At 29.4% G+C, this 23,269-nt stretch overlaps 1 protein-coding gene across 1 annotated transcript; it reads right to left on the reverse strand.

Annotated features, from left to right (window-relative positions):
• Window positions 1-195: 195 nt before the first annotated feature.
• LOC129909357 (uncharacterized) lies at window positions 196-18,209 on the reverse strand. The gene is made up of 14 exons (XM_055986443.1): window positions 17,692-18,209; window positions 14,272-14,424; window positions 13,732-14,209; window positions 13,525-13,675; window positions 13,388-13,469; window positions 12,227-13,334; window positions 11,989-12,171; window positions 6,350-6,849; window positions 6,129-6,287; window positions 5,580-6,066; window positions 5,332-5,479; window positions 1,783-1,864; window positions 566-1,721; window positions 196-502 (listed from the first exon to the last, which is right to left on the reverse strand). Exons 1-14 carry the CDS (start codon window positions 18,168-18,170, stop codon window positions 389-391), a joined length of 5,280 nt encoding a protein of 1,759 aa, XP_055842418.1. The 5' UTR covers window positions 18,171-18,209; the 3' UTR covers window positions 196-388.
• Between the last annotated feature and the right edge of the window lie 5,060 nt (window positions 18,210-23,269).

Below are 23,269 nucleotides of genomic sequence, written 5' to 3' on the forward strand. Positions count from 1 at the left end.
TTATAGAATTCCAAAACGAAGATATTGACCAAAAAAAATTTCTATTACCATTCATTCCGAGTTATCCAAGTTAAGTGAAAAGAAAAAATTTAACCGTAATAATTGGGTAAAAACACAAAATCGAATGAGAAATTACAATTTTGCTTTTATTTTTTTTTTTTTTTCGATTTTCTGAAGATGATAAGTGTCTTTATAATTTTTTGAAAAGTCACTCGTCGAATTAAAAATTTCCATTTTTCAAAAATACAAACAAAGTTTTCAAAGCTTTTAATAGTTGTTCATGTTTCTTTCTGAAGCTTGCTACTTAAAAAATTCCATAGTTTTGGCAGTAAAAGAAAAATCAATTTTATTTTTTTTTATTTAAATTCACAACTGTTTTTGAAATAATTTATTTCGTTTCCTTAAATCTCTCATAGTTTTCAAGCCAGGTATTAATGTTATTTTCGTATTTATTCAAAAATACCTCTCCTTTATTGATTTCATCATCCTTCTCTTCAGTCTCCTGAAATACAGAAAAAAAATTATTCACTACTATTTCTATTTTCAATCAATCTTATTAACTTACCTCTTCCAATTCCGAAAATGTATAATGATCTAAATACCATTTTCTAAAGAATTTATTTGAAACATACAAATCATTAACCGTAGCACCACTTAGCCGTTGTAAGTCCCGACTTTCGAACCCAATTAGTGTATTCCAAATGTATTGGAATACTTCTGTCGCCTTGACACATCTTACTGCAGCTTGAAATTCATAAAATTCAATTGATTCATGATCCAATACAGCATTTCGAGTGAAGAATGCTTGGAATTCTTCTAAAGTAGCATTTTGAATGCCCTGACAGATACTCAATCTACATGGTTTAACCGTGGTTTCACTTCCACTTCGCAAGTAATTTTTGGTGAAGTTGGTAGTTGTGAAATTTACACATTTCGAATTATCAACTTCGAAGTTTAATTTCATCATTTTAGATTTTGTCTTTAAATCTGTTGCTGTGAAGTTGGAAAAATTGTTTTTGTATTTTTGATCATAAATTCCAATAAATATATCGTTTATGAAGTTTCTGAACTTTTCTGACACATTACTGCCTTCAAGCAAAGGAAACAGTTCCAATATTAAATCGACAGCTTGGAACCATGGCAAAGACTCTTCCTCATCTTTGAGATAGGAGAAAAGTTCTAAAACAGGCTCTATTGCATCGAGATCTTCTTCGAACGTTTTAGTAACGTCTCTGAAAATCAAAGCTCGATTAAAAATGTGGACTGAGTTTTTATCCTTTTTTAGAGCTTGTGTGATCAATTTGAGATTCAGATCATCATAGACAACATAGAAAATCCCAGTTTGCTGTTTATTGACAATCAACCAGTCACTGTTTGACAGGGATATATTTAGATCTTTCAAGTCGATATTAACTTCAGCTTCTGGTGGCATAATGTAGTCGGCAACAGTTCGTTCAAAATCTGGATTCGAAGCAGTAGCAAAACTCATTGGAATCCACCATTTTTGGTCTTTATTGTCAGAATTGGATTTCTGTCGAATTGTTATTGTTCCATTGTCATAATTTCGAATGACAGTTATAGTTGGGATTCCTTGGTTATGAGTCCAAGTGCGCATTACATTAGCAACTGATTGGTTATTTTGGAATAAATGCACTTCGTCCTCGTCGACTGCTGCTTGCATTGCTTCGAAGAGATCATCTTCGTCAGCTACTGAATACTGACTAAAAAAAAAATTATTTTATTTTTTTCAAAAATCAAAAAAATATTTTTTAAGAAACTTACTAAATATATAAATATTTGAAGAGTCCTTTAATAAAAGTGGGTTGTCCAATCGCGTGGTGAAACATCCTTACAAAACTTCCACCTACAAATAAAATTGTTGAATTATTTCAGATTTATGTATTTTAGTTAGTGAAAATGCAAAACAAATTGAATGCTTTTTGAAACTTATGTTTTTAAAAACAAAGCGAAATAAGCTGAAAATCACAAAAATATACCAATTTAAAAAAAAGTCGATTACTCATTGCGACTGTCGCACAGTGGATCGACTAGTACAAAATTCCGGTCATGGGGTGATTTTTTTTTTTAGTTTATTGTACGAAATTTTTTTTGGATTGCACAGATAATTGTCCCTTCTGTCATAATCCACAAGTTTTTATTTTTATCAAAATGTTTTGGTTCCCAAGATACAGAGGGTCAAGTGGGGACTATTTCACAAGAAAAAAAAATGATGGTTTTGTTAGTAATTTTCATACTCTTATATCTAGCTCATTTTTTAAGATATCTTCTCGAAGTAAATTTTTTCCATAAGATAATGATATCTTAAATATATTTTTAAGACAAAAATTACAAAATTATATTTCTAAATAATTCTAATACCTGGTTTTCTATAGCCCTTTTTAAAAATTTCACTTAACTTTGAAAAGGCTTTTAAAAAAATGCTTACGTATGCAAACTTTCTAAGTAGTCTAGAATGAAAGCTTAATATTTTGTGTGTAATATTTTTAAGCTTTTGGACCCTTAAGGTAGTATTTTTTCTAATCTGCAAGGGGGAGGCTTGGTGTTATTTGGCTAGCTAAAAGTGGCATGGGGTAGTTAAAAGCAAGAATGGAACTACTGAATGGATACAAAATGTAAATCAGATTGATATAAAATTAAAGAAAGAATGAGTAAAAACAATTAATGTTTAAGTTTTTTGTTAGGAGTAAAGCACTTTCAGATCATAACGAACATATGAAATATTATATACATACTTATGTATTTTTTAACAAAAACTTGATTATAAAGTAGCAATCTAACTTAAGTTTAATTTAAAAAAAAAATATTAATTTTCAATTTATAAAGTCCAGTATCCTACTGAAGCGAAACGAAAATTTTTATACAAAAACAGCAGAAAGAAAAATTTTGTTATGCTTTTCGTTTCAGAGCACAACAGCTTGGCAATGAATACTTGGAGAGTTTTCAATAATTTTTCACTAATATTTCTGACTAGTATATTACAAGACTGTAGTAACTAAAAAAAAAAAAAAAAAAAATTCTCCCTGAATCAGCGAAAAACTGTTTAATTACAAACTGTTCAAAATTATGAAAAAATAAATTTTTAATCAAGTTCCTTTATATAATTTTGATTTAACCAGTGCGATTTGCTCAGGTTAAATTTCTTGGTCCAGAAAAAATTTGCGCCTTTTGAATTTTTATTTCAAGTTTTTTTCTTCAAAATTATTTTCTAGTTTTAATTTATTGACTTTATTTAATTTTGACTTTCGCTATTGACTTTGTAGACTTAGAAACATTTTCGTTTCGCTTTAGCAGCGTACTAAGTAAGCTTAAAATAAGAAAAAAACAAATTGGTGGTTTCGAACTAAAATTTGCCTTACAAAAAAATTGATATTTTAATTATTTCTCGTTTCATTAAATAAAATGTATTTTTTTCGGTTGTTTGAAAAATTTAAACTTATGTAGGTTAGATTACTACTAATCCAGTTTTTATGTTTAAAAAATTGCTTTAAAAAATAGGTACATAATACAATTTCATTCATTTTTAATCTATTTTTTATTCATAAGATTTTTTTTTGCAAGTTATCAGTATTTTAAAAGACTGTTAAACAAAGTAAACGCTTTTTTTTAATTAATAAATGAGACAACAATGTAAATTAATAATTTTCTGCGTAGTAAAATAAGGATTTGGTAATTTTTGTATGCTAACTGATATTTCAGGTAAACAAAAATTGAAGAACTAAAATGTTTTTGTAATTTTTTTACTGAATTCAATTCTGTGAATTTCAAGAAGCAATGTAGCGAAAACCGTTTTAAAATCCGTTCATTAGATCAGAAGTTACATCCCCATGACCACTTTTTCACAGTTTCGATCTACTGTGTGTCTAGTTGAAAACAAAAAAAAACTGGCATAACAAAAAAACTTTTTAAGATACGTTGTTTAAAGTCTTTGAGTCGCTTAATTTTTCAAACCTTTTTCATTAACATTAAAAAAAGAGAGGGTCTGGATTTAAAACAGAATTGACTTCACCCCATCACGTTTTCTTTAAATAAAAAGATTTTTATTAGACTAAGGATTTAACTGCTCATTTTTGAAATTCAACGGTTTATCTATTAAACAAATATTTTATACTTGAAATCCAAGAAATTTACTCCATTTTGAGTAAGTTTTCAATTTTGAACAAGTATAAAATCTGTTTTTTTGTCATGTTCTTAAAAAAAAACGATCCAACCTCAAAAACACATCGGATTATTCATCCATTTATAAAAAAAAACGACTTCAACAGTTTTCAAAAAAAAAAAAATTCTAAAAATTCTTTGCTATACAAGAAATTAAATGGCATACCTACTTTGTTTGGAGAATAAAATCGTTCAAATAGACATTTTTTGTTATTCTAAAATCAATTTTTGTTAGTTAACATTATTCTTTATGAATTTTTACATAAAAAACTTTAACAATCTAATCAATTTTTACTACAAAAGCAAGGTACGTGACACCCGGATGTGTTTTTTTTTTTTTTTTAATTCGCTTAAAAATCATTGAAAAGTTGTCTAGGAAATTTGGAAAAACCAACTTCATTTGCAATATTTCGAATACTATCATAAGTGCTAAGGGAATAAGGAGAGAGCTCTTACAAAAAATTGTATCCAAGGTTTTTCTGCAGAAATATTCTTGTTAACAAAATGAAAAAAAAAAAATATTTTAAAAAATTATTAGTTTTTTTGAGGTTAATTAAAAAAAATTCAATTTCTTGCCGCACTAAAAAAAACTTTTAATTTTAGGAAAAATGTAAATAATATTAGGCAATATTTATACTAATTTTAAGGAAATCACTGATAAGCTTTTATCCTTTACAAATATTAAATTTAAATTAAAACAAAAAATCCATATCGACATAGAAAAATTAAAGGCAAAAATTTTTTGAAAAACAAATTTAAAAAATAACAAAAGTATACCAAATTGAAAATGTTTTACAAAAACTTCATTTTTTAAGAGTAGAATGCGAAACACTCAATTTTTTGTAAAAAATAAATGAAGTCTATAATTTTTTGCTTAGTCACTTTTCGATACTTCTTGTTAAATATACCTCGATCAAATAATTATTTAAAACATTTCTATACCGATTTTAAAATCACTTAACAACAATCTGCAATATATCTACCGAAGGCAAGCTTTTTAATTCGTCAAAATTGGATGCAAAGAAATGAGTCTTCAAATTTTTCAAAAAGATAACTTCATGAAAAAAATTGAAAGTTTGGCTATTATATTTTGAAAAAAAAAATCGAACATTAAAAAAAATGAAATAAGTAAATAGAAGTCAAAACATTGCTTACCTAAGTTGTATGCTACAACATCCATATATTTCTTAATTTCGTGTCCATCCTTGATAACACATGACAGCGAGTGATAAAGTGACATGGAAGTAACATAATCAACTTCATTTATGATAAAATACTCGAATATTTTCTCTTCTGGATAAACCTGCAATCAGACATTACTTAAAATAACTGTGACTTAACTCCATGTTTTCAAAAGTTCCAAACCTGTTATTTTGAACTTCTTTTTTTTTTTAGATTCTCACCAAATGTGCTGCCACAAAGCTAAAATACGAACTAAATCCTTCTTTTAGCCAAATATAATTCCACGATGCAGGAGTAACTAAATTTCCAAACCACTGATGTGCAATTTCATGATTTTGTACATTTATCACATCAAGTAGATCCAATTTATTGTAGTCCCTATGATTGGATAGTATGTCCCTTTGTTGAAATGACATTAGACCCCAATTTTCCATTGCACGTCCATATGATTTGTCAATTTGAAAATGATCCAATTTTGGCAAAGGATATTTAGTGTTTAATAATTTCTCTAAGGCGTCAACTGTTTTGACGGCATTTTGCAAAGCTCTAGAACCATTATTTTTCGAATTTGGTGGATAGAAAAATCGATGTTCAAGTCCATTTGCTAAAATACTTGATCTGTTGTAATTTGTCAAAATAAATGCAACAAGGTAAGTTGACATTTTTGGGGTTTCCAAAAATGTTGTTGTCATCATTTCGGCATTGGGACTAAAATTCCAAAATCGATTAAATAATTCAAAAAAAAAAAAAAAACTCCTAAACTGGAGTACCTTAAAACGGGCTCACCATCAATTGGCATATTGGAAATGGCTGAATAATTGGTCCCATGAGTGATGCTAATAACGAACTTGGCCTTGATAGCTGGCTCATCAAAACACGGAAATGCTAACCGGGCACTTGTTGGTTCAAATTGTGTTGTTGCTATTGAACTAAAATTATGAAATAAGCTAGAAACTCAAAACCATAAAACCGGTATATTCGTGATACTCACACAGAATTATTATGCTCGTCCAAATAAGTTGATTTGAAAAATCCAAACTTTTCCTTTTCTTGGATATCACCAAGAAAATCAATTTTAAGTCGATATTGTTGGCCAATTTTTAACTTGAGAGGAAACTTTGGCCAAAAAATCCTTAATTCTTGTTTGACTTCATTATAATTATATTCAATTTGAGGACTTTCCAGTAAGAGGCCACTATCAACATTTAACAGAGTAACATTTAAATCGCGAAGTTGGTCTACGTTCAAAACAATTTCATTCGTTTGTTCTTTAACTATAAGATCAATTGAAACACTTCCATTATAATTTAAGATATTCTGATGAATAAGAGTATGGATGTGAAGATAATATTTTGTTGGTAAAATAGCTGAAGGCAGTTTGAAATTAGGTGAGTCCAAAGCAGACATAGTTCCGCAAAATAAAATTAATAACCAAGAATAAGGAAGAAAACTAATTTTCCGACGCGTTGAAGTCATCGTTATATGCGCTGTCTATGACTATTTAATCAACACTGTTTGGGTTTTAGTGGAAACCAAAAAGATTTGATAAGAAATAAGAGTGTGTTTTGCTATATTTATTTTTGAAACACTTTTTATGTTTAAGGTCAATTTATTGATGTATTTGATAAGAGACTTTCAATTTTTTGCTGTGAAATAAATAGTTAGATGTTTGTCTAATTTTACATTTTTAATTAATTGAGTAGTATTTTTGTCAATCGGAAATGACGTTTAGATTTAGTTTTGGAAAAATCGTAATAATTTTTTTTTTTTTAATTTAAGTATTGACAATTTCGTGGCAGAAAACCTAAAAACAAAATATTTAAAAGGTCGTAGGGAATGGATCTGTTTAACGCAAATGATAGTTGCCACTGTTGCCGTATAGGATTTTTGTGAAAACAAATGGCCAAAAAGACCAAAAACAGTAGATTTTGAAAGTAAATATTTTATTCAATTTTAGTCATATTCAATTTTTGTGACCATTATGTTGAAAAATAAAGTATCTTCTTTTATCTGTTACATGTTCAATATCTATAAATGCTTAAAACATAAAAATAGACTATTTAGTAAAATCAAAAATATAGTTTTTTTTTTATCTTTTTTGAATATATTTGCTTAAGTTTTTTTACAATATTTAAATTATAAATTTTTTTTAAAAGGATACATATCGATAGGAAATTTAATTATCTACAAAAAATTACTGAATACAAATTTTCAAATTTGGCTTGCTTTTCAAGTTATAGGCAAAAACTCAAAAAATAACAAAAATAGTCCAACATGTTGATACATAGTTACAAAAATGGTCATATATTTATAATTTATGCATTAATTTTGAAGAAAATTATCTTGTTATCTTTGTCAGAAAGTGTACTAAACATGCAAAATTAAAATTGATTTTTTCTTTCTTCTAAAAAATCGTTCTAGTGTTTCTTGTTTATTTATAAAGCTTTCAGGTGCCAGTTTTTCTGTTCAAATTAATCGTTTTTTACTCAAGATATAGCCCGAATAGAAAATCATAAATAAAGACAAAAAACTTTGAAAAATCCATAACTCGAAAATTTATCCCCAAACATTCTTTTAAGATACAATATTCGAGTTTTCTGGACTTCAATCTATACGAAAAGTATAACGGTGTCCGGTTTGGTGTCCAAAAAATTTGTATTTTTTTGTAAACTAGTGTAATTAAACACACGGTTGGTTTTTTTTTGGATTTTGAATTTTCAAATTTTTTTTTTTTGTAATTTTTGGGGCTCAAAATATTTTTGAAACAGATAATATCTTTACTCGTTTTAGTAGAAACAGAAGATAAACCTGTTTTTATTTTTTTTAGTTCAAATCTCTAGTTCTTTCTTTTTTGGCGATTTTTTGGAATGGCTTAATACAGATTTAAATACTCCACTTGGATCAGAATCTGACTTCTGACAGATGGCAATGCCATGCTATATTTTATTTTGTAATTAATAAGTGTTTAATACTGAAATGTTAAATACAAATCATTTAAAACTAAACTCCACTAAACTTCTCCACTTGGATCAACTCTTGATAAAATGTACAAACAAAAAAAAACAAAAAACAAGAACAAAAAAATTTTGGAAAGCAAATTTTAAGACCTCAATTTTTGGTAAAAATTTGTTAGAACATTTTTAAAAATTTGAAAAAATCAACTGTTACTAATCTTCTTACCTTCTTACATAAATGTTCAAATGCTTTAGAAAAAGGAAGTGAAGTTGATTGCATATACGTACACTGATTTTTCTAAAGCATTTGATCAATTAAATCATAAAATTATTTCTTTCAAGCTAAAAGCTTTTGGTTTTTCGGATTTTTTTATAGCCTGGATAGAATCATACCTTGAGAAAAGATCCTATCAAGTTAAATTCAGGAACTGTCTTTCTGATCCCTTTATTGCTCGCTCAGGTGTACCCCAGCGAAGCCATCTGGGTCCATTTCTTTTTATACTTGCTATAAATGATGTAACTTCATGCATAAATTCAAGTGAAAATTCTCATATTTGCCGATGATATGAAGATTTTTAAGACAATAAAAAACAACCATGACCGGATCCTTCTTCATGCTGACATTGACAGTTTTAGTGTTTGGTGTGGGAAAAACGGTCTCTCTCTCAATCCAGTCAAATGCCAAACAATTAATTTCTCTCGAAAACGAGTCCCGAATGCCTTCGATTATTGTATATTGCATTCGCAACACAAGCTCTGTCGAGTATTTAGTTTTAAGGATTTGAGTGTCCAATTCAGTTCAAACCTAGAATTCACCGAACACATTAATCTCATAGTAAACAAAGCGAGCTCAATTCTTGGATTTGTAAAACGCTTGGCAAAGGAGTTTGACGATCCATTTGTCACGCTTTCTTTATACAACTGCTACGTTCGACCCCACCTCGAGTACGCTTCCCAAGTATGGAGTCCATTTTATGAGGTTCATAAGAATCGTATAGAGTCAATTCAACATAATTTCATACGCTTTGCTTTGAAGGGTCTACCTTGGACAGATCCTTACAACTTAACACCTTACGATCAGCGGATTCAACTTTTAAACATGCAAACTTTGCAACAAAGGCGTGTTAATAACGAGTGTATATTCTTTCATCAATTAATTAATGGCCAAATTGACGCTCCTGACTTATTAGGTTGCCTTGGCTTTAACTATCCGGGAGGATCTCACCAACTACGAAGATTTGAACTCTTAGGTACATATTGACTTTCATAGAACAAAACTATGGTATAAAAGAGCCTCTTAATCGAATGAGCAAACTTTATAATTTAAACGATATTGACTTTAATATGAGCAAGATGAAATTAAAAACTTTATTTCGAACCAGTGCTCCACAGACGTGGTTGTCAGTTAATGTTTTAGTTAGATTTTTAAATTGTATTTATGTTAGTATATCATTTTTAACTAATATTAATATTGTATATTGTGCATGTGGATAGTATTTAATTGTTTTTTTGTCCTACTAACTACTAACACATGCACTAATGATGAACCCTCTGATAGTAGTATACAGTTTGCTCTAAGCTGACTACATCAAAGAATCTGAAGTGAAAAAAAAAGAAGATTTTTGTTGTTGTTTTCGATCCTTAACTGAGTTAGAGGTCTTCGAAAATTTGGATCGTTGTCAAGGACGATTTTTAAAACCTGAAATCATTTTCAAAAATTAAATTTTTGATAAAAGAGTTTTTATGTATTTTCAAAAAAAATTTTCAAGTGAACTGTTTTTTAAAACTGCTTCAAAGAAAAGTAATATATCTGTTTTTAAGATCGAATTGTATTCAATGTTGCACAAGCTGAAATGAAAAGTCGCTAGAACAACCACTAAAAGTCGCTAGATTGGCTAAAATTCTGGAGACAAAAAGTCGCTAGAAGTCGTTGGAAAAAAATTATAAAATAAAGCTCAACGAAAATTTATTTTTGAATAACTTTATTTTTTTTTTTTCAAAAATTCAAAGTTATTTAACAAACAAACTCAGGGCTAGAGTAACAAAAAACAAATAAAGGTAAAACATATAATAATTTAGTCTCATTGAAAATAGGTTTTTAGATATCTTGATAATTCTTAAATCTTTTGGAATGAAAATACTTAGTATTTATTCTGAATCACATACAAAAAGATCACTATCGATTTCTTCAATATTCTCAGATGCAAGAACTTCAACAGCATTATTTTTAAATACATTTGTTTTTAAAACGATTTCTGGTAGTTCATAGGTATGACCAGTGGCGTACGTTGAGTCGCCGGGGCCCTGGGGTAAGACTAAATTTTGGGACCCCTTTGATATTTGGGGCCCCTTAGTTACAAAAAAAAATTACGTATACGCCATACGTTTTTTTTTTGTATGGCTTATTTATTTTTAGGTTTATTTTAATGTTTTAATATGTTCGTAATGCACTTTGCTATACTTACTTAATATGTCTCTTATAAAAGTAGTAAACACTTGTACTAGGGGCCCCCAAAATTAAATATTTAGAGACCCCTGAAATAAAAATTTTTTAGCTAAGAATTGATAGTTCTTGGGGCCTCTGTTCTGAAGTAATAAATACATATTTTATTTTCCATCATCAGACATAATTTTTTTTATTTTGGGGCCTCTGAAAAATTATTTTTAGAGCCTCAAAATTAAGTGCTTAGAGGCCCCTAAAATATAATATAATTTTTTTGGAGCCAAGAATTAATAGGTATTGGGGCCTCTGTTCTGAAGTAATATTCGGAATGCCACCAATAACGTAATCTTTTTATTTTGGGCCCTGATGTATTTATGTTCCATTTGATTGTTTTGAACCACTTTTGAGGATCCTCAAATAATATTGTTTTGCTTTTTTGGGGCCCCTAATGTATTACTTGTGGTGGCAAAAATTTTTCAAGTAATATTTTTTTAACCCTAAGATAAAATTATAATTTTTCTTTTAAAAAAAGCAGTTTATTTTTTTTTGGGGCCCCTGGGGTAACCTTTTTTTAAAATCAATATATATATTATATTGTGTGGCTACCAATGCATTATACATTACACTGAATGACATAATTTGTCTCCCTGGTTACTTCGTGACTCAATTTATGCTAACAGTTTCCTTCTCTTCATTGTCTCCAGTGGGGGCCCTGGGATCGGTCGGGGGCCCCGGGGCATCGCCCCGCTTGCCCCAAGGGAGTGTACGCCCCTGGGTATGACAGTTTTTGTTAAGTAATTTAAGCTGATTTTGAATAAGAATAATAGAATTTAAAGTTTTTGTTGACAATTTATTTCTGGATGTATAATTACCAGTGCTGTTACATATATAATAAAAATTGTATTTACGTTTCGCAACTCAGAAATGCTTGGCTTCAAAAGTAGCTTGAAAAGTCGCTAGAAATAATCTAGCGACATCAAAATATTTTTTGTCGCGGAAGAAGTTGTAATATAGCTAAATCTAGCGACAAAGTCGCTAGAATGGCATCCCTGATTGTATTACTTAATAAACTTTTACTCAAAATATACCTTTTCCAATTCCAATCTTTTAATAAGAAAAAATTATTTTCATATGAAAAGCAATCTCTTGGATTGATCACTATTTTTATTTTTATTTTTTTACAAACAATCTTAGTCTAGATATTTTATCTAATGATCTTCTGATTCATGAAACACCATTCCTCAAATCGATTCCCCCAAATCTCCTGTCAATATTAGTTTGCTGTTCCAACTCATAGTTCTTAAGCCAACTATAAATCTTATCTTCATATTTGCTTTTGAATTCTGCATTCTTTTGATTTTGGATTCTATCAATATATCGCTTCGATCTTGTTCTTCCATATTTTCGTTTCAATTCCTGAAAAAAAATTTTTTTTTAATTAAAAAAATTACTCTAGAAAAAAAAAACTAACCATAAATGACGGATGTAGCAAACTCATATAAGTATCTATTCTCGTAGCACTTAAATTAATAAATTTCATTTTATATGTTTGAAGATATTCATAAACCAAATTAATATTGTCCTGCGATCTTATACATTCCAATGAATCAAGAAATTCATCTTCCTTTGTCATTTTCACAGTGATATAAAGGATTCGATGTAAAATTTCCTTCAATTCATCCAATGAAAATCCTTGCATACCTTTACAAAGCATATACTTTTTCATAGATTCATCTATTGGCCAATTACGATGGAAATATTCTTTATATTGATGTTTAGCATGTGCCAAACATTCACTAAATTCAACCTCACAAGCTAGCTTATAAATAGATTTCTGAACAATTGAGTCAGCAAAAGATAGTTCATACAAAGGAGTCTCAAAGAAATTGTGATAGAAATTCCCAACGATATCGTGAATGAATGTTCTAAATAAATTATAAGCTTTGCCATCTTTCAATCTTGACCAGATTTCATTGATAAGTTCGGAGCCTTCAAACCAAGGCATTGATTCTTGTTCGTATTTGAGATATTGGATTGCATTTAGGACAGGTTCAATAGCTCCCAAGTCAGTATCAATAATCGCCTTAAGGTCTCTAAATAACAGCGCTCTATTAAGCATGTGGATCGAGGAATGATCCCTGTTTAAAGCTTCAGCAATTAACTCAAGATTCCGATCATCGTAAACGGTATAATATAAGCCTGTTTGTTGTTTATTCAAAATCAACCAATCCTTGTTCATAAGGCTTACATTTATGTCTTCTAAGTCTATTGAGACCTCTGTAAAAGGGGGCATAATGTAGTCAGCTGTAGTTCGGGAGAAATTTCCGTTAGAAGCTGTGGCGAAATTCAAAGGTATCCACCATCTTTGTTGAAACTTATTACTGTTAGGTTTTTGTCTGATAGTCACGGTTCCATTGTAATGTCTTGTGACCTTAACTGTTGGAATTCCTTGATTGTGGGTCCAAGTTTTCATGACTTCTATCAAGGTTTTGTCATTTTGAAAGATGTACACATAATCGTCTTTAATAGCTGCTTGCATTGATCGGAGGAAATCATCTTCATCAGCAGCGGAATTTTTGCTGAAATTAAAGAAGCTTAAAGCTTTTGGTTTAGAACTTTCCAGAAAGCTTACTAATGGTTTAAATAAGTTATGATGCCTTTGGTGAAGGTTTCATCCCCGATAGCATGGTGAAACATTTTTATTAAACCAGCACCTGAAAGAAAGTAAAACATATTATCTTCTTCAATTTTCTTCGTTTTATTTCCTACCCATTCGATATTGAGCATCTTCAGAAGTGATTTCTTCCAATTCTATAACAGTTTCCACCTCGCGTACCAAAGGTTTGTCAACATTAGAATTCATCAAATCTTTCATTTCAATTAGAATAAAATAGTTTTCCATTTCCCAAGTCGGATAGACCTTTAAATCCGCAACATTTCAATAAAAAATAACCAAAAATAACCTAATTTTCATACCGAATCGGTAATTTTGTAACTAAAATAAGTCGCCAATCCTGAATTAATCCACATATATGACCACCATTTAGCTGGTACCATATTCGAGAACCATTGTTGTGAGATAATGAAATTTTGCAAAACAATCCTTTTGACAGTTTGATCTCTATGTTCGAGAGTTTGTAAAAATTCATCATCACTATATACAGCAAGACCCCAAGAAATTCCTGAAACAGCTGAATCTTTAACATGAATATGATCAAGCTTTGGTAGAGGATAGTCAATTCCTAGATATCTTTCTAAAAATGCTACAGATTGTATAGCGTTTGTTAAAGCTCGTGTTCCAAAATCTTTGGCATTTGGTGGAAAGAATGTTCGATGTTCCATTCCATTGACAAATTCACTGATGTAGTTGAAATTGCAAATGACAAAGCCGACGAGATAAGTTGACATTGGAGGTGTTTCACGGAATGTTGTTGTGATCATGTTTGCGTTCCATCTTCAATGAGGGAGATGAAGTGAAAATATTGAAAATACTTAAAAAAAATATGTGAAAATTACCTGGGTTGACCATCAATTGGCATATTTGACAAGGCTGTGTAAAATCTGCCATGAGTAATGGTAATGACAAATTTTGCCCTAAACGATGGCTCATCGAAACATGGAAACGCTAAACGGGCACTGTTTGATTCGAACTGAGTTACTGCGAGAGGGCTGAAAAAAAAAATGTATAATTAGACAAAATATTGTAAATAAAAATGAGGGTAGATATGAAATTATAAGGTGCAAATTTTCTCATTTTAGTTTTAAATTTTGTATCTCATTTGCTCTTGATTAAATAGACTATGAGTGTTTAAAAAAAAATATCAATTTGTAAAAATTAGAAGCGGGTCAGAATTCTGACTTCAAAATTCTGGTTTTGAAAATTCTACATTTCAATGTGAATTTGTGTTGCTTAACCTCCCGAAAACTATATAAGGCCGCGATTAAAAGCTGTTAAAAACGAATAAAGCTTTGTGATATTATAAAATACTCATTTTCGTATTCAAATTTTTGAATATTAATTTTTATTTTTTAAATTAATATACATTTTTAATTATTTTTTCGAAGATTTTTAACATAAAAAACTTTTATCGATATTTTAAGATCAAAAAAATTGACAAAGTAAGAAATTAATAAAATAAGCAGCAAATTTTGTGAGAAAATGATTTAACAAAAACTGCTATTAGAAAAGCAGAATATTGAAAAGTAGAATTTTGAAAAGCAGAGTTTTCAAAGCAGGATTGCGAGAAAAGAATTTTGACCCCTGCAGAATTTTTACCACAACCCGTAAAAATTTTAAACATTTTCAAAGTAAAAAATGTTAGGTAAGCCATTCTTAAAATATGTATCAGCCTGAATTCGAAAAACTGATCTCTCAGAATTTAACAGTTTGTTTGTAGTCCATTGAAATGTTACAAAAATTTGACCGACCCTTGCATTTTTGGTAGGACAAGATTTTTTTATTTTGATGTTTAGGGGAGGTTAATATGAGTTTACAAACAGGGTTGAAAGCTCCCCCATTTGGCCGCCATCTTGGAAAAAAGGGTTTTTAAACTGTTTTTTTTATCGATATTTTGCGAACGGTAAGTCCCACAAAAAAAATGTCAAAAGCGATTTTGTAGATAATTTATTTCTCTACAATTGATTGATTAAGGTACCTTTTTCTGTAAAATTGAAAATATGAAAGTTATACTTAAAAATAGATGTACATTTTCAATTAAAAATTCTTTGAAGGGCCATAGCATTTTTTCTACAACTTTTATTGAAAAAATACTCATGACGTAATGTCATGTTGTTTTGAATCAACTCACAGAATTTTTCTGACTTCGGATTCGAGCTCAGCGCACAAAAAACCATTAGAAAAATATACTTAGATTTCTAAGCAAAAATGGATTTCATTCGATTTCACTAGTCAAAAAGTTTTTTTTTTATAGAAATCAATGTATATTTTTCTAATGGTTTTTTGTGCGCTGAGCTCGAATCCGAAGTCAAAAAAATTCTATGACATTACGTTTTTGACATATTACAATGTCAAAACATCACAAAAATAGTGTTTTGAACGTTCAAAATTCAATATCTCAAAAACTTTGCACGTTTGAGCTAGATTCAAATTAACAATGTCAAAGCCCATTAGAAAAGTATAATTTGGTTTATATGGAAAATTATTTCTCGCCAATATTACTGTCATTTATGGAAAACTCAATCTTAAAAATCGTTTTTGCGTTTTTTTTCAATTTTTCTCAATATCTTCTAAAACAAAAGTATAGTTTTTCCACACAATTTTTAATGAAAGGTTTTAATCTAAATAATTGCATTCCAAACTTTTCAAAAATCAAAAATTTTGTCGGTAGCTTTTTTTTTCAAATTAAATTCGTCAAAAATCCAAAAATTAACTTTTTGCTCAAAAAACATCTTCAGTAGATGGAAAACATAACAAAGTAATTTTTAACCAAGTTTTGTTAAAATCCAACCATTTTTGTAAAAGCTAAAAATAAAAAAATCGTTTTGCATTTTTTTTTTTTAATATTTTTGAGGTTATATTAAAAAAATGGTTTGAGTAAGAGTTGTAGACATTTATATTGTCTACAACTTTTGCATATAACTTTTTTCGATAGGAGGTCTACTTTTGACAGAAATCGTAAAAAACCACAATACAAATTTTTAAATTACCTTTTTTAAATGGCGATTTTAAATTGAATGGAGTTTGAATATATTGAGCCTTAGTAAAGTAACTAAGACCCGTTTGCTGAATCGAAACTAAAGCATTTAAGTTCCCCATAAATCTTTAAGTGACAGTTTACGAAGAGGAAAAAGTAGGGAATAAGAGTTTATGTTCAACATAAATTATTTAAATTTCGATTCAGCAAATGACCCAAAAACAAATTAACTCAGAACCCGACCGAACTGCTCTGATTGTATATTTTTTTTATAGCGTCTGTAGCTAATTAAAAATACTTAAACTTATCTTGTTTAAAAATTACAGCTTTAATATTTTCTTTTTTGTAAGATGGTACTTATTTTTTTGTAAAATGGTAGGTAATTAAAGGGTTATCAATGTAATTTTTTTTTGAAAATGTGGATGTTCAAAAAAATTAATGGTTTTTCAAAAATAGTCATTTGAATATTCATCTTTAGCAAGTTAACACAGCCAAAATCCAAGCATAGTTTATGGAATTCGAATTATTTTTTTTGATAAACTGAACTTTAGCTGAAGCTTCGAAAATTCAATGGATTTTCGATTTGAAAAACTAAAAAATGTTTAGCCCTGTTTGGCTAACGTAGAAACTGTAATTTAGTCACAGTGCCATTTTTTTTTTTCAAAATGAAAAATTAATATAAATAAAAACAAAACCACGAGTAAACTACGGTCAGTTTAATGACCTGTGTTTGCAAGTTTAAGTTTTAATTTAAAAATTTAATAGTAGCAATAATTCGCACTCGAATGATGAAATATTTAAAGGAGTACTTTCAAATATATTATGTAATTTTCATTAATAAAAAAAAAAAAACTGGATATCCCTAATATTTATTTCTAATGTTTATTCGGGTTTCTTCAATTTTGTTCACTTTAAATCTAATCAGTCAACAAGGCATTTAAGTTTTTTATAAAGTTTACTGACCCAAGTTTATTTACATTGGCAATGCTATTTATACTTCTTCTGACAAACAATTTTTAACCTTAAAAAAGAAACTATAAGCTTGCAAAAAATAAGTAATTTTAATTTTTTTCACACGAAAAGTAAAAACAATTGATAATTTTGTCAATTCTGTAACCCTTACATGACATTGAATTCCTCATTTCACATTCATAGAACTTAATAGATAAGATCGGAATAAAAAACCGCTATTTTATAATTTGCTTTGAGAAATGACATAAATTAAATTGATCAATGAATACAACTGATTGTTCTTGTTATAAAACTAATTTTGTTAACTCACATTGATTGATTATAAAACTCATCTAAATATGAAGTTTTATACAGCCCATAAAATTCTTCTTGTATATTTCCATTATATACAATTTCCAAACGATAATTTTCACCAGAATTTAGTCTTTTAGGAGCCGAAATTCTTAAAAAATCTGTATCCTTTTCTAATTTATATTTTAAATTTTCAAAACGCCTATTTTTATTTTCAATAAGACAAATCACTATATCCCGTAAATCTTTAGCATGTAAAACAATTTCACTTGTTGATACTTTGACAGCAAATTCAATGATCACACTTCCATTAAATGTCAAAACATTGTCATGGATATTACTCGTAATATGAAGATTATATTTTTTTGGTTGAATAAAAGTTGGAAGACGTATTGTATTGTTATTATATTGCGAAACAACTTTAGACGTTAAATCAAAAATAAACAATAAACCGATTAATGTGTGAATTAAGTTAAGATTTTTCCACAAAATTGTCATGGTTGAGAGCTAAACCGTTGACAAACTAATGAATGAAAGTTTTTCACATTATATTAAACTTTTGATTAAAAAAATTGAATTGTATGTATTTTTTAATGCTGATAAGGGGTTTAGCTGTTTAATCATCAATGCTTAGAGGTGTCCCTTGAAAAAAAAAAACCGACAGATAAGACCATTTTATTTGTGCTAAACTTAAAAAACTATTACTTAATAAAATTATAATGTTTCACTTTCATAACAATTTGCATGTGTTAGCTTATTATAGGATCAATACCAACTATTTTAATCATGTTAACCTTGAACTTTTAGGCATTGTCATGGTTTTCATGGTTAAGTTTGTGAGAATCTTACTATCTAACTCTAGAAACCTACGTTAAATGGTGGTAGCGTTTAAGCTGTTTATCTCATTAATTTGCAGTTTTTGAATCATTGAATTTTCCGCTAAAATAAGTCTGAAGTAAGCGGACAAAATCTGAAATGATTGAAATTAATCAGTTTAGTGTACCTCCAAATTTGTAGCTTTTTAAATGCTTTTCAATTACATAAACTTGGTTTTTGTAGCTTGAACAGTTTTTTTGATATTCAAAATTCCGCCAAAATAAGACTGAAGTTAGCGGACGAAAGTAGGAAAATAATTTTTTTTTGATGCCCAAAATTGTAGCTAATTAAATGCTAATTTGTTGCACAAAAGTTAATTTTGTAGCTATAGACAGTCATTTTTTATTTCAACTTAAAGTTAAAGAAGTGCACTTCCAGTTTGATGATGAAAGTGGAGACTTTTTTAAAAAATTACTTTTTTAAGTTTTTTCTTTTGCCATTAATTGAAGCATTTGATTACATTATTTTTTATATAAACCCCAATTTTATAGCTCAAACCATTTTTAAAATATTCAAGATTTTGTTTTAAGAAGATAGCTCAAAAGTACCTAACCTTTCAAAATCCAAAAAAATGCGAAATTCAAACAAATTTTTTTTGCAGAAAATTGAAGTAACCTGGACTAAGACGAAATCAAAAACCTCGATTTTGTAGCTCGTTTAGTTGTTTTGTTATTCAATATTCCGGTAAAATAAGACTCAATTTAATATGTAACGGTCATACATAATGTAAATTTTTAAAAAAGTTGAATTTTTAAATTTTTTTTCTTTTCTAGAAATTGTAGCTTTGCAAAACAAAATTTGTTGCGCAAAAATTAATTTTGTAGCTCCTCTCATTCATTTTCTATTGCAGTTTAAAGTTAAAAAAGTGCTTTTATAATATTATAATGTATGTTATTATAGTCTTTAACTCTATCAAGTATTATACACTTTGGCTAAAAAACAAGTGATTTTAGTGTTTTTTTAGCATTTGAGTAGGGTTGCCTCTTACCAAGTACGTGGCATTTTTTTATTTACAGTACCTATCAACTTATCTTTCATTTGACACCAATTTTAACCTCTACCCTTATGAGCTAAGTAACTCAACGGTCGCCGCTTGGACTATTACAATCAAAGTACTTTTTTCTCTTACTTGAGCTCACAGTAACTAGGCCAATGCATTAAGGTAGAAAAAATTAAATTTTATTTTTTTCGGATTTTCGAGAAAAAATCAAGGTTATCTCCACCGAGTGAGATATCAAAAGAAAGGTCTCTTTAAGCCTTATTCATAGCTGAAAACCAAAAGTTTCTTGGAGGTCTGGATGCTGAATTATTTACAATAATTTAGGTAGAAAAAATTAAATTTTTTTTTTTTTTTGATTTTCGAGAAAAAATCAAGGTTAACCCCTTGCCTAAAAAAGGACATTTTAAAAAATTTCCTCTAAATCCACCAAGTGAGATATCAAAAAAAAGCCTCTTTAAGCCTTATTCATGGCTGAAAACCAAAAGTTTCTTGGAGGTTTGGTTGCTGAATTAGGTATTCACAATCATTTATGTAGAAAAAATAAAATTTCATTTTTTTCAGATTTTTTTTTTGCCTAAAAAAAGTACATTGTTAAAAATTTCCTCAAAGAAGTACTGTATAATATCATCGAAAAAAAGTGCGTATACACCCGAGTGACCGATTTTATATTTGAATAAAAAATTAATGAAAAATAAATAAAAATGGTACATTTTAAAGGAAGACTTGAAAGTACTTACCCATATAACTCAATTTTGTCTAAACTCCCATTACTCCCTTTATTATCTATTTACAACCATAAAAACAAAACAAAAAAAAAACTGGTTTAACCCAAAAAATTGAGTCGCACTTACTCTTTTGTTATTTACTACCCTTACCCTAATTACTCATTCCTGCTTAATGTTCTTCAAGTTGAAATCAATCAACTAGCTATTTGCTCATTCATTAGTGGAGAAAAACTTTTTTGTATTTATACCTATACCTCCAAAAAAACGAAAAAAGTTAAGTAAGTTCTCACAAAAAATACATCATCCTTTTTTTGTGTTATAAATGTTTTATCTTAAACCTTCCTTCCAACTGGAGATGAACCTTACATTCAAAGTCTATTAATTTCAGCCTAAAACTTTCCATTTCCCTGTTATACAGAAAAGTTAATCCAAAAAAAGAAAAGAATCTTTTGTCTTAAATAAATCGATTAATTTGTTTCTCATTTAGAAAAGAAGAAAAGGTTGATGGATAAGATCGAACTTCCTTGAACCTTTTTTTACTGTGCTCTGTCCTGTCCATCCATATCTGGAAAGCAAATTACCATCCCAACCATAGTCCTCTTTTGCCTCCCATTTGTTATTATCAAACCTCAAAACAAAATCACTGAACAATGTATTCGTGTGTGTGTGTATATGTAGGAGAGCTTCTAATTACCAATGTACAAGGAAATAACAAACACAAAGGATTAAATCAAAAGGACCTGCTCCTGGGGGCAAAAAATGCAGAGAAACACTTTATGTTTGTAACAGAGACAAATCGGGGGCGATTATAATCAAAAGCACGTCCGTTGTTTGTCGTGTCGCTCTTGTACCGTTGTAAAACACTAAAACACCTACACCCACACCCGCACACTATAAATACATAGATATACGTTTTTGTGTCCTTTTTTTTTTGAAGTGGTCAACTATGTCCACGATATATAAAAAGAAGAATCCTTTTGTATTATGGGAAATATAAAGCTAAAAATTTATGTAGAGAGTGCGTGTTTGTGATTTCAAAAAGGATTATGCGGCATTTGGGACTCGTTTCCGCTACAAAATACGAGTCGAGTACAGGACACAAACACACACATATTCCACTTCAGAATGGCATCGCGGCTCAAGGCTGTGATTATACTTTTTCCTCATCGTCCTGTGCTACCTTATATATTCCCGGAACATATTAAAGCGAATGAATTTGCAAAATATCAGAGGTAGCTTTAATCCTCCCGTTCAAAAGCAAACAAAAAAAAAAAATGCATCATGGAAATAAAAAAACAAAAATTCAGAAAAATAAAGAAAAATCGTTCTCTCAGGATACCAAAGTGACACAAATTAATGTCCATTTTTATTCCGAGCTCTACTTGCGGCCGAAAAATGCAAATTTCCTTCGTTATCTGTGCAAACCGGTGTATTTTTTTTTTTTTTATTTTCAATAGGATCCTGTTTTTTTTTTTTTTTTAATTTTTTGTCTGCACAAAACTTTAAAGCAAACTCCTGAGGGATGTAGATAGCGGGGAATGGGGATAAATATTGCTAAAAAACTATTCCCGTTTCGTTATGCAACCGCACAAGGATAACAGCAGCGAACACCAGCACCGCCACAGTTAATGCTTCTGCATGCATGTTTTCTTTCATGCAAGTCCCGTAATGTGGCTGATAAAATGTTAATGTCCGCAGGATAATTAGTTTTCGCTGTCAAAGGGTGTGTCTGAGTTTATATAGATAAGAGTAGAATAGGGAGCATCCATGGGTGGGTGGATTGTGAAAGTGAATGTGCCCACAAACTAATTGAATTCCACATGGGATCGTCCGGCTGCTGCTGCTGCTGATGACAACGACAACAGCGGGGTTGGTGGTTAGTTGCATTCGTAGATATAGTCCTTTTGCTTTCATATTTTGGTCGTGTTATATTTTGTGATGGTGTGAAACCCGGCTTGTTTATAAAGGGCGGATATGTATCTTGCATGCAATTGATGAGATTTTAATGGGCTTGCGGGCACAAACATATCCCAGAGATATACACCATAATAAGCAGAAATAATAATCAAACAGCATACTTATACAATCGCATATATAAACTCACACACACGATATCGAAATTATCAAATTGGAATTCAGCTTTATAGCCTCATTATCAATTAAGACTATCAGCTTGGTGTGCAGAAAGCAACGGCAAGGTAGGTAGATAGGCGGGACGCACGGTTTAATTGTGGTTCATGGTGTTTATATGTTAATACCATCACTCTGAATTATCTCATGGCTTAATTGTCAATTACAGTGATATGATTTTATTTTTTTTTTTATTTTCTTAAGCAGGTGTGAATTTAAGGTAATTCAGGGATAATTGCTGATACAAAAGCTTAAATATTTAAGTTCATTCTCATATTAACAGTAAAAGGTTTATTTCCATAGTACCTATCTATATTGATAAAAAAGATAGGCCATGTATGAAACCAACAAGTCGGTACATTTTGAATAAAATCGGATAAGCCTCTAACGATTTAAATGAGAATAACCAAAAAAATATGTTGTTTTCGCAGTTTTAGAAACGTTTTCGTTACCTTTAAAAAATATAAACCGTTTTAATCATTTGAAATATTACGTAAACTTATATCGTCAGAGCCGTTTTCAAAAAAATTACAATACCTCAAAATCGTTTGAAAGAAAATACACGAGAAAAAAAAAACCAACTGAAAAACAACAAAACCCACTTTAATTTAACTATTTTTCGAAATGATTTTAAGTTGAAGATGATAATGATATGAAATTAAAATAGAACAACGTAGGTTAAAAGTGTTTTTTAAACAAAAAAAGCACAATTAAATAAAAAGTTTTTGAACTTTGAAAAAAAGTCTTTACAGAAAAGTTACGTTCTTAAACAACACGGGTCTTGATGTATATTATTTGGACGCATAACAGCCACACAGGCATTGGAGAAATTTGGTATAATGAGAGACATAAAGTATGGGTAGTAC

This window comes from Episyrphus balteatus, chromosome 2 (genome assembly GCF_945859705.1).
Source record: "Episyrphus balteatus chromosome 2, idEpiBalt1.1, whole genome shotgun sequence".
Lineage (NCBI taxonomy): Eukaryota > Metazoa > Arthropoda > Insecta > Diptera > Syrphidae > Episyrphus > Episyrphus balteatus.

Coding starts and splice junctions, on each gene's coding strand:
- LOC129909357 (XM_055986443.1), bottom strand. CDS start 18,170: ATGACAATTTTGTGGAAAAATCTTAACTTAATTCACACATTAATCGGT. Junction 13,470..13,524: donor AGATGCTCAATATCGAATGG/GTAGGAAATAAA, acceptor ACTTTCTTTCAG/GTGCTGGTTTAATAAAAATG. Junction 6,067..6,128: donor GATGGTGAGCCCGTTTTAAG/GTACTCCAGTTT, acceptor TTGGAATTTTAG/TCCCAATGCCGAAATGATGA.